Source organism: Hetaerina americana, unplaced genomic scaffold, assembly GCF_022747635.1.
Source record: "Hetaerina americana unplaced genomic scaffold, ioHetAmer1.1.p SCAF_5, whole genome shotgun sequence".
NCBI classification, from domain to species: domain Eukaryota; kingdom Metazoa; phylum Arthropoda; class Insecta; order Odonata; family Calopterygidae; genus Hetaerina; species Hetaerina americana.
The window spans coordinates 94,617,608-94,629,784 of NW_027287095.1; the positions used below are offsets into that span (position 1 = coordinate 94,617,608).

At 46.9% G+C, this 12,177-nt stretch overlaps 1 protein-coding gene across 1 annotated transcript in view; it reads right to left on the minus strand.

Moving 5' to 3' along the window:
• The window catches only part of spo (spook), a 23,122-nt gene extending 16,891 nt beyond the window's left edge, over window positions 1-6,231 (minus strand). The window contains exon 1 of the mRNA XM_071592603.1: window positions 5,838-6,231. Within this exon, the coding sequence (XP_071448704.1) occupies window positions 5,838-6,231 (394 nt within the window). The remainder of the gene's footprint in view (window positions 1-5,837) is intronic.
• Between the last annotated feature and the right edge of the window lie 5,946 nt (window positions 6,232-12,177).

Consider the following 12,177-nt stretch of genomic DNA (forward strand, 5'->3'; position numbering starts at 1 on the left):
CTCTGGGCTTCCCTCCTGCGGTCACAATTGGCACGCGGTCCATTGAGGTGTGGTTCCGTGGGGCGCACGGGGGGGGGCGGGGGTGGCGTCGTCGTCCAATCCGCGGCCGCCGCTGCAGCAGCCGGGATGGGGAGTTGGAAAGGGAGGTCGTTTCATTCCTCGATTCCCCCGTCTCAGGAATGCAACCGGTCGGGATGCGGCGACGATCGGGGGAGAGAGGAGTGGGGAAGCGCGGGGGGGGGGATGGCGGGGCTCCCGGAAACAGCACCGGGGAAGTAGAGAAGGGAATGTGTTTGCCTTTCTTCCCAACCACCCACTCACTCACTCACTCCGCGGCGGGAGGAGGACACTCCTGGGCACGGCGGAGGCCGATCGAGAGGACCATCGACGGGGAATCACGTGCCACGGGGACAATCACTGCGGGGCACCATTTTAAAAGGACAAGGGGGTCTCGCTCAATGGTGCGGGCGAAGATGGCTTCGACCCGTTCGTTGGCCGGATGAGCGCTCGGGCGGGAAGTTCGGATGACCCGCGAATCGCACCCTTTAGAATCTTGAGTCCAATGGGGATGCTGCGAGGGGGTCCACCCTGTTTTGAACCCAGGACTCTCCGGCCGGAAGGTGGCCTACTCTCTTAAGCTACCCCGCCGCGCGGCGTGCAGAGCGCCTCCTTCAGCGGCGTCTGGAGCGGAGAGAGTGGTGGCCCGGGCCGTGTGAGAGGTGCCGCGGTGGACATAGCCGGGAAGCACCAAATTCAAGACGAAAGCTGACCACTCACACGGCCCTCTATCTCCCTCCATTGCTGATCCTTCTTCGATTTTCAATCCCATCGTTTTTTTTTACTTCCCAACTGAGAATGCAAATTTATCGATTCTTTTCCGTAGAATTTGAAAATATTTATATTTTTTTCCATTCCGTGCTTTTTCATTGTTTTTTATTTGAAATTTTACTTCTTTATGACACTAAGCAACCACATCCTGCTTCGGCTGGAATTAAATAATTTAAGTTTCGATTTGGATGATATACTTGCAGGGAATGAGGGCAGTGTGTTTGAGTATACCGCTGGACACGACGCACGACAAAATCTCGCGGCCGCGTTAAAAGAGATCCCCTGGGGGGCATGTGACAGCCCCCTCCCCCCGGAGGTTTTCCTTGGTGCGGCGATGAGTCCCTTCGTCCTTCCAGATCCGACCTCACGCTCGAAACACACATGAATTAGGCATGTAATTCCCAAGAACTTGTTTCAGATAATCTAACTTTGTGGGTCTCCAACTAGTAAACATATCATGGATAAACGAATACCTTGGACGAAATAAAAGTGAGAATAATGTATAAAACAGTTAGATCTGGCATATTCCGGCGGAATTGAAGAACTAGTCGGAAAGACGAAACGTGGCAGGGTTACAGACGAGAGAATTATATATTGAAGCGTATAAAATACCGCTCACACTGAATGGATTCTGAAAAATAAAAGTTGACCATTTAACGAGAATGGATGAAAGTCGAATAATGGGGATAGCGATTCGTGTCGAGGGAAGAAGGATATTGGTCGATGGTTAGTCAAATGATGTCGTCGGGCAATGTCAGAGATGTCACTGCCTTCCAAGAGGAAAAAACATTCTTCAGCGACTAGCTGCTTGTTTCGGAAACGTGGACTTTCAGTCGAAGCTTGCTGAAAAGGCGCTGTGGTCTAATTAAAGTTCTGATGTTCAGATTCTTCGCGTCACTTCAATTCAATGTAGCTTCTCAGTTCCTCATCTGCCACCCCTACATATATTGTGGATATTGCGGTGCTTGGCGTGGGACGACATCCTGGCGTTTCCCTCGGCGGTGGCCATCAAGACTTACGAGATGTATGTAGAAATAAATACCTGGCATTTAAGCCCTTGGCGGAGCCATTCTTTACTTTTGTTTTCGAGAACTCTTTTGTCTAAAAAAATCTCGTCTAACGTGTACATTCAAAGGTGAAGATATTTTAACGTCGCCATTATTTGGTGGAACTAATCCTGGTGATGCAGCAAAAATTAAGGAAAAGAATGCTTTGCTTCATCAGAGAAAGACAACATTGTGGATGGCTTGTTTTCTCAATAGGTTGACTTGAATATTGATACTCAAAAGGAATCGCGCGAAATGAAAGGATCAGAATATAAGATGGAATTTAGCGATTGCAATCTTGCAATTATATATATTTTTTGGAGTTGGGAAAAACCATATCGATTATTTCTAAACCGGAGGCAATTGAAGAGAGTTTTAGTGAATTACTGGCAAAACCAAAGGCAGAAATCTGCATTTATACCTTAGCCGCCACGATGGCGTGTAGCAGGGGGTGTTATATCACCAGTCATAAGAGTAATTGGTGATTAGTGATTAATAGTCTCGTAGAAGTTGGGTTCGTCGAAAGACATGCTTCCTACCGCCTCAAATGAGGCCCGATGAGGGAAAATGATTCCTCACATGGGGAAATATCGATCGGTTCGGTGCCTTCGGGTATTCACCTCAACCAGCAGTACGATGTGGCGCTTAAACTTGAATTATTGAAGTGCATCTAAAAATTATTGATGTGTGATGTCTATGAAATTAAGTAGCGCATGCTATATCTCGATTCTCCCCGTGATTCCCTACCTAGGATATTTAATAATAATAATAATATTGTGGCTGAAATGCAAAGATATAAGCGCATACGAGTACACCTTGTAAGTCGCACGGGCATATGAATTGAGTGGCAGGGCCCTTAGATTGATGCGCCCATGCCCATTAGCCCCCCTCCCCCCCTGTTCGGACCGGCGACAATGTCCATCGCGCGCGAGAGGACGAAGGAACTTTCGCCGGCCCTGGGCGAGGCGACCCACACTCACCGGTGGCAGGAATGCTGCGGGAGGAGGATTCGCCCCGGGGGAAGGCGGGCGGGTGCAGCTGCACGCGGAGGACGCCCTCTGCGCACCACCCCCGCGGGCCAGGAGAGTGCTGATATTGCACGGCCACACACCCCCCCCCTCTCCCCTTCTCCCTGCGGAAGGAATTTGCAAGGCGTCGGCATTTCTGCGTCCTCCCCCCCCCTCCCGCCTCTTGGGACCCTCTGCCGTCGCAATCACAGTGGGTGTCCTGCCGACGTGGAGCGGGGGGATGGGGGACTTCGCCCCTTCCTCCGGGAGGGGCGAACGTGTCGCTTGCCCCCCCCTTCTCATTCTTCTATTCCTTCCTTTGAGTCGTTCGGAGTGGATAGGCGTCGTGAAAGAGTCACCAACGGAAAGTAAGGGGTTACCATGGATACCTCGCACCGCATCGTCGCGAATGTACATTTATCTATATGGTACCCTGCGCACCACCGCTATGGTGTGTGGCAAGGGGTCATTCAACATCCAAATTTAAGTTTTTCTAAATTTTTAGGAACTATAATTATTTTTAAAAATTTCAAATTATTTACATAATGATAACTACATATTTACGAGTGAAATACTTATCCCTTCTACAGACAAAAAAGATAATTAACTAACTGTGAAACAAACTTGAGCTACTTGGAATTGAAAAGGAAAATACTTCCCCCCCCCTTCCCCACTATAGCGCAGTCGCTTGCATTTATTCTGATCCCTCATGTAGAGCGGGTTGGTAAAATGGACGCCGTTATTCAATGTGGAAGAACCGATTTGTTGATTTCTCGAATTTCTTCGTAAACTAGCCTAGATATTTACTTTGTTGTATGGAATTGGAATCACTTCCTATGTCTAGCTAGCTGGCATCCAGTTGAATGTTATCCAATTACCAAAAGTAAACTCTATAAAGTTGAGTTATTTTTCAAAAGGACTCCAGCTCAAAAACTCGACTTGCCTTCCACCCCGCGTTAGTGTATCTACGTAAATGGCAATTCCAATGAGAGAAATAAGACTATTGGGGACATGTTGCTTTCTTTTCCCTTAGAGAATTTGCGATCACATAAGAAACAGGGCCCAGGACCAAAACAACGATGGTCACAGATCCACGTTGCAAAATAGCGATCCTTCGAGATCCATCTGGATCCGGATAATGGAGGATCGGCGTCAGCTTCTTCAGGGTTCAACGCGGAAGTGACGAGTTGGGCATCGGCATTTCCCGGGGTGTCGCCCCGTGAGGCGCAGGTCGTACGCGCGGAAGTCGACATTAGGGCCGACGATAGGTGGCGTGGAGAGCGGCTCGTTTCTCATGACCTAATGATGCCCGCTTTTCCATTATTTTTGTGCCCAATCGGTTGGGTCGGTAACGAAGGAAAGGTTTAGACTGTATCAAATTCCCATCCGCTCCCCAACCGTGCTCACATAAACTTTGAAATGATTCTTCGTACGAGCCTGATTTTGAGGAAGAATCTTTTATTCTTCAAAAATGGAATGGAGAAGAATGAATGATTGAACTTACTAATGAGAGCGGAATGGGTTTTCCGCGTAGGTCTGTGAAAACCATCGGGATTCATTATGCGAGGCGCGGTGGAATCAAATTCGCGCGCACACCGTCACCTCCTGTTTTGTTTGAAATGTTCGTTATGATTGTCCGCAAATTCTGTGACGTCCAATTGTATAACAAGGTGCGATTGATATACATGCTTTTGCCGTTCAAATGTATCGCATTCCCCCACCCTTGTTCACATTTACCTCTAACATTACATCATTTAGCACATTCAAAAAAATTCCTAATGTTCAATATCCCCATTTAACTTTTCTGATTCGCTGCTACGGACTCACACGTACTTATATTTGGCATTTCCAATGACGTCGAATAGCATTTGACAACGTTACATCATGACGCAAATACACCGCACCGTTTGAATGTTCCGTTTAAGCGTTGCATTCTCTCCTCATTAGCGAGCGGGATAATCACGTCAATATGGAGAATGCTCCGTCGTTCCCAAAACAACATTTTTATGAGCGGATATTCCTAGCACAGTTGGCGGCATGAGATCGGAGTAACTTTCGGATGACAACGGACTGCTTTTTGCTTAGTTGTTTCCACGGCAGTTTCGAGAGGTGGGCCACCCGATCGATGGCCCCAAGGCCCTAAGTGAATCGGTCCGTGGCGACATCCGGAACGGCCCAAAGAGTGCGAAACAAAAACCCAGCCTGCAAGAAAAACAACCTCCGTGTGACGCGCGTGATGTCGAACTGGAAAAGGTGAGAGGATTATGCGCAACCGGATTCACTTTTAGGTAACCATAGCTCACCAAGCTGAAAGGAAGTTGCAGTTGTAAACTCGCGAGGCAATTATCGCTTTCACAGAAACATTAATGCCAATACATAAGAATCGTTCGCGTAACACGTAAGACTTGCAAGAATTTGCGTACCCAGAATGACGAGACCCAAGTGCTGGATTTTTCATTACCGAAATGTAATTTTTCGCGGACAGTTAGTTTCTGTATGTACATTTACGCCGCAAGTTGCTTCAAAGACGCGGGGCGGGGGTGCTAGGCTACCAGCCGTTGTGTACAAATATGTTACGACAAGGATGATTACTTTTATGCTTTACAGGAAGGGATTGTTTCCAGGTTCTATTTTCAAAAGTTCAATGAATTTTTGTAACGCTCATAAATGAAAACATTTTTCGCCTTCAATTTCGGCGTCTACATGAAATATTTCCCTTCTGAGAGATTCGACATTTTCTTAAAAACAATACGTCTTCTCTTCGATAGAAATCCCTCTCCGATGGACACGAATTCCGTCGATAATTTTACACTCCTCCGTTTCGCACGCCGGAGAACAAAACGAGTAGCATTTGGACGAATTAAGTGTGACGCCCCTTGGGCCTCGATCGACCCTCGAACGGTGTCGTGTCGAGATTGCGAGATCGAGAGAGATGAGATGTCCCGCGAGTACTCACAGTTATCCCGGTCACCGCCGAAGAGCTTGTGGAATCGGATGAAGTCCGGTCGTCCGCCGAAGTGCGCTCCCTTAGTGATGAGCACCTCCTTGATGAGCCGGAAGCTGTTGACCACAAGGCATGGCACGGCTCCCAGGCGGATGGCGTACACTTCTCCGTACGCCTTGGAGAGGGCCGTAAACGCCTCGAAGGGTGTGCCGTGGCTCCCGAGCAGGTGGAGGCTGCCCAGCAAGGGCCACGGCCGGGGCCCTGGGGCCCCGATCAGGGCCTTGCCCGCGCTCTCGGCGGGCACCGGCTTTGCTTTGCGCGGTCGGGCCCGGCTCCGGAGGGCGGCGGCCAGCGCGGAGGCGATGAGCAGGAGAAGGACGGCACCGAGGAGGCACGCGGTGGTCATGGCGAGAGTGCGGGGTCGGTTCGTCCGATCTCGGTGCACGGGGGCTTCTGTCTGCCGGCAGCGGCGACGACCGCGTTTTGACACAGTGCCTTCCAGCGGGAGGGGAGGGAGGGTGGGTGTCCCGTATTTTTACACGGGCGCCTTCCCTCTCCCCTCCCCTCACCCGCCCCCCTACGGGGCCCGGTGGACAAACAGCCCCCCACCCCGCCACTCCACCCCCGGCCACCGCCGCCGCCGCCAACACTGCCGGGGGTTCTTCCCCCTCCCCCTGCCGCCCCTCGATCCGCCGTCCACCCCACCCCCTCCCTTCCCTCGCCCACTAGCTCTCCAACGAGCAGCTCTAGCCATATTATATAAATATTCATAAGGTTGTGATTGAACGCGGAGATTTCCTTCCTTCCCGCAGCCATCACGGCGACGAGGACGAGGAAGAGAGTGAGTGCTCGGGCGAGGAGGAAATGGAGAAGGGGGCGCGGCGCCGGCCCGTGGTGCTGCGGCCCGTGGTGCGCGGCGTGCGTTCGTGTGCATGCGCCACGCACATATGTGGGTGAGTCTACGCAGCATCTGTCCCCCGGTGAGACTAGCACGGGCCTCTGACCTCAGTGGGACGGTCATTTAAAGCGATGGTGTCTCGTTAAAAACTATATTGAGGAAGGCAACGGGAAACCAACTATTATTTCTCCCTTGATTACGTGATGGTCAGCCGCAGTGTGCTTCGCCTTGGTCACTGCGGGACTTTGCACATGGGGTAGGGTGCCGTGCCAGGTAGCAGGGGTTACAGAGCCCTCGTGGTGGTCCTCACACAAAATCCTTGCTCAACAGGAATGGCAGCGGCAGGAAACATGACAAAAGAGAGAATTGCAACTGTTAGAATAGGGATTTGCATGTGGGAAGTAAAAAAACAGCAAAAGAGAAATCGAGAAAGGAATTATACTTGATGTAATTTCATATCCTTTAAATTTATATGCTCAGAAAGTGGGTAAAACTCAGCATGAATTTAGAGAAATTTATAGAGATGAAAATGAATAATTGTTATCTTAATTTATGGTGACATTGGTCCTCTCTTACAACTAGTCGTTTAAGAAACATTATTAGGGGAAAGATAAATCGCAAACACCCGAGCCCTAAGTGGAGGAGGATAACTGCCGCAGCGGGAATCGAATCCGCGACCTCTGAGTTACCGACTCGGTCGTCCCCGCAGCGCCACTCCCGAGGCCGACGGCATTATACTGCGATAAGAGTAGATATACACTCGCGTGGAGTAACTGTGACTGTGGAACGAGTGGATTGGGAAGAAATGGATTGAATGTGGAGTAGGTGAGTAGTTGAATAAACACTACTCGCAGAGATCCAAATTAGCCCAAGAAATTTAGTAGTGGTGTAGTTGCCGACTAGTAGCACAAGAGAGGAAGAAGTAGATGGTGCACATGATTAGTCGAGAGGAATACATACCTGCTTGGCGGGGAAAGTTCCCGGGAGGGCACATCTGATGGTGAAGGGAGAATGGGAATGCGGTGGAGGCGGGGGTGAGGCAGGAGATTGTGCTTTAGGAGCAAGGAATGTTGAGACAACAAGGAAGTTTGGAGGGAGGAAGGGTTTAAGAATAACTTACACCCGGTTGAAGCACCAAAACATACGTAGGCACACGTGAACAATTCCGGTGCGTGCAGGAAGATGCTAGTTTGATTTGATTTGGATTAGACAAATATTTAGCAACACCATCATTAAATTTCACCATTTCCCGGGGACAGGTGCCGATATTTTAGTGCTTGAGTGATGTTAAGTCAAATTTAAATGGTCGGAAGGAGTTTATGACAGTAGATGTAGAAGCTGTGGCTGAAACCCAATTGGAAGTATGCCGAGAAACAGTGGAAGCAAAGTGACAAATGGTAAGCGGTGAATTGAGAGAATAAGGGGATGAAAACAGTTGAAGATATTTGGATAGCTCTCGGTAAAAGGAAGACAGGAACTGCTTAACAAACAGCCGCCGCAGTGAATGCAAGATGAATTTAGAAGTCCTGGAATACGGTAGATGTTCATCAAGAGAAGTGACCGTATGAGAAAATAAGCACAGACACTCCAAATTATCGTCCCTTTAAAATAACTCAGGTAGTGAATTAGAGGAGATGTGGACCTCTCACCTTCCGAGTAAGAATCGAAGGTGTGTTGTATAGGGTAGATACGTTAAGGGATCGAGATTATATGGTTGCATTTCTGGAGCTCTAACATCCCCCGCTAGAATCCATTTGGGCGATGTGTGGGGCGCACAGATGTCGATTACTTTGGATCGCCATTTAATGCAAATGCAAGCACAGGTCTGGGTGTGTTCCGGTGAAGCCGATTGCATTATAATCGGAGCGTATAGCGTATTCTTTGAAATAAATATTTTCGTAGGTTTGGTTTGAGGCAATCGTTTCCTCAGTTATTAAGAAAATTATTACCCGCCGTAGTAGCCACCCTCAGCGTCTAAAAAATAATTAGTTGTATTTAAATGCATGCTCTTCCACTAACCTTATGTGTTTTGCTATAATAACCCATTCTTTCCGAATGACTTCATTCATGTTCTGTTCATCTGTTTTTAAGTTTCCCTTTCAATCCCTCGTCCCTCTCCGCGGGGGCAAATTCCTGCTACCTGCAACGTTGGGTCGCATTCCCTGCCATTTAGAGACTCTTTGGGGGTAGAGTGTTTCGTGGTGCATTTTCATGTGGTAGTGATGTTTCAATTTATTGCTTGTTGTGTCCTGGCTTCCGTGTTGTAGGATGTCTTTCGTGCTGCATCATGGGGTGCAGTTTTTAGTTGTTTTGCGGTATATGTGTTTGCATGAGTATTGGATGAAGGGATTTTTGCATGAGTGTGTGCGCTGCTGTGGGTATAATTTTCCGTGTTGTTTTTTTGCATGTGGTATTTTTCTTTTTTACGGTTGGTGACCTAACACCCCCCGCCACACGCCCTTGCGGCGGCTTGCGGGGTATTATGTAGATGTAGATGTAGATGTAGTTTCAATATGCAGTTCATGACTTGCACCTGACGATAGCCAATAGGCACGGGACATAGTAGCTTATCGAGTGCCAAATAACGACTCATCCTCCTCCGTTTACCGAAGATATGTCGAAAGAGACTTCAACGGCCGTCAACCACAAAGGCTTTATTTTTAAAGTTCCCGTAACTTTCAAGTCAACCACAGATCATTGTGCCCAAAATTGAGTTAATTGCTATTACAGAGGCATCAAAATAAACTGTTGAAAATATTTGAAATTATTATTATAGTGCTAGAGTAAATCTACAGAATACCCCACCGATTACCACGGGGGCATATGTGTACATTCATATGAATATACATTAACACAACATCTATAGAATATCTCGCAAGCCGCCGCAAGGGCGTGTGGCGAAGGGTTTTAGAGCAAAAAATATCAGTATGAGCATACAACCACGCAATTATGTATATTTATTTATTTATATGCAAAATTTGGTGAATTTGACTGATTCATTAAGTTTAAAAATTTAAGAGTTAATATATTCAGGCTCTTTGGTGGGATTTTGTTATGATTGTATGCCTTGCGAAGGAAGGTTAAATGGTACACGAATCTGTCCGTGACGGTATTTATCCCTCCTATCTCACTTCAGTGGCACCATTTTTACAGTATAATTTGATGAAATAATAATTGCCTTGGTGCCGCAGGTATCATGACCCTTTCTAAAAGTCTGTCTTACGTGTAAGTATCAAGAGGCTCGCAGCATTGTTCTTCCAGGATACCATTTATTCTCTTCTGGTAGCAATTTTCAATGAGTCTGGCCAATTTTCTCTTAACCCTATTCAGTTTCTTTGCAAAAATGCTCTCCGTGAATCACAGATACTTGCCTCATAATCCTAATGGTGCCTAACTTGAGCGATGTTAGATTTTTTTCTCTTACCATCATCCTACAACTCGTCTGGTGAAACCTAGCTTCTTTAAGAGTTGTCTATGCCTATGCCGCTACCCTGGAGGACACCGGATGTCATTTTTACATAATTATTGCTTGATCCATCTATTTCTGCTTTTTGATTGCGGTTAGTGAGAAAGGCCTGCAGTTAGTTTAATACGAGTGCATTACGTGTATTCCGTACCCTCGTTCGCTTTGCATCAATTTGGTGGGGGGGACTTTATCAAAGGCCTTTTTGAAATTAAACAATCGCACCTTCTAGTATCTTTCCCTCGATATTAGGATATCGTGCGTAAAAATCCCCATTGAGTTTCCCATGATCTCTCCTTTCTGAACCCGTGTTTTTTTGCTGGATAAAAGGTTTTGAGTTTCGAGGAATGCTCTGACCGTGCTAATAATTATATATCATAAGATTTTACATTAAAGGGTAGTAAGTGGTATTAGTTGGTAATTACTAGGGTCTCGTTTATGTTCATTTTTAAAGATAGGTGTGACGCAATCTATTTTCCAGTCAAGTGGAACTACGCCTCCTAATATCGATTTTTTGAATATGCATTCTAAGAGATGAGCCGTTTTGGGCGCAATCTCTTGCGATACTATTGAGTGAATATCCTCTGGTTCGGGAGAATCGCTTGTTTCAATGAGGGGTAACTGTTGCGTTATCTCTTTGCGCGTAATCATAAAACCATGTAGTTTCATAATCGGATCTACTGGGCCTTCACTGGGTATGATTTTGCCGCGAGTCAACACGTTTGTTAATACATCACACAGAACATTCGTTTTCTGGGTGCTGTCCGTAAATACGTATTTAATCATTGTATTCTTTATTGAATTCTATGTTTGGGCGTTTCCCTTGCAATTCTCCCACGAATGACCAGAAAGCCTTAATGGTCATCCTTCAAGTGATCACGCAGAATTTTTCTTTTAAATTTAGCAAGGGCGTTTCGAATGTTTTTTTTTGCAGATATCCAGTTTTAATTGCTTGAGAGTAGCCCGCAAACTCTTCAGACAATCTCTGTGAACTGCGAGGGAAAGTCGAGGTGCCCAAGAGAGGGAGAAATAGTGCGTGGGTAACTCTACGATGGTTGATTAAGTGTCCGCAAGTGATGTGTGATACTCACTGCGTATCATATTATTATTAGGTAATCGACCGGTTAAGGTAGGTTTTTGGATGGACACAGCTCCTAATAAATATTTTGTGACTCCTAGCAAAACGCAACATCCTACTCTACATCAGGCCCCTCTTCAGCTCTGAGTACTTTCTTCCTCCCTTCATCCCGTCCAACATCCCTATCCTGTTCCTTCCCTTTCATCTTTTGCCTAATATCCTCCCCTCTATTACAGTCTTCAATATCCCACTGCCGGAAAAAAACCCCTTCATCCACTTTTCCTGCCTCCATAGGATTGCTCCCTACAAACCCCTCTCTATGCCCACCATACCAAGTACTTCCTCGCTTGTCTTTTTCTCTGTCCATTTCACCTTCTCCATTCTTCTCCACACCCACATTTCAAAAGCATCCAATCTACGTCTAACCTCCTGCTTCAATAACCACGTTTCCGCGCCGTACATAGCTACGCTCCATATCAAAGTTTTTACGAGTCTTTTCTTAACATCCTTACTCAACGTCCCCGTCATCAACTCCCTCCTCCTTGTGAAAGCCTCTTTGCTAGCGCAATTCTTCTCCTTACGTCCCTACTACTTTGACCGTGTTGGTCCGAAACACTTCCGAGATACGTAAACTGTTCTACCTGCTCCAGTTTTTGCCCTCCTATTTTAATGTTTAGCTTAGCCTTTCTCTTTCTATAAACTCCCATTGCCTTTGTTTTATTAATATTGATTCTCATCCCATACCTGTCGCACTGAATTTCTAATTCACTAAGCAATGCTTGCAACCCTTTGGCTGACTGACAAACTAAAGCTTGGTCATCAGCAAACCTAACTGATTTTACGAATTCCCCGCCCACTTTCATTCCTACCTCCAGTTATTCCCATGCCTCTTTAATCATTTCCTCTGCATACA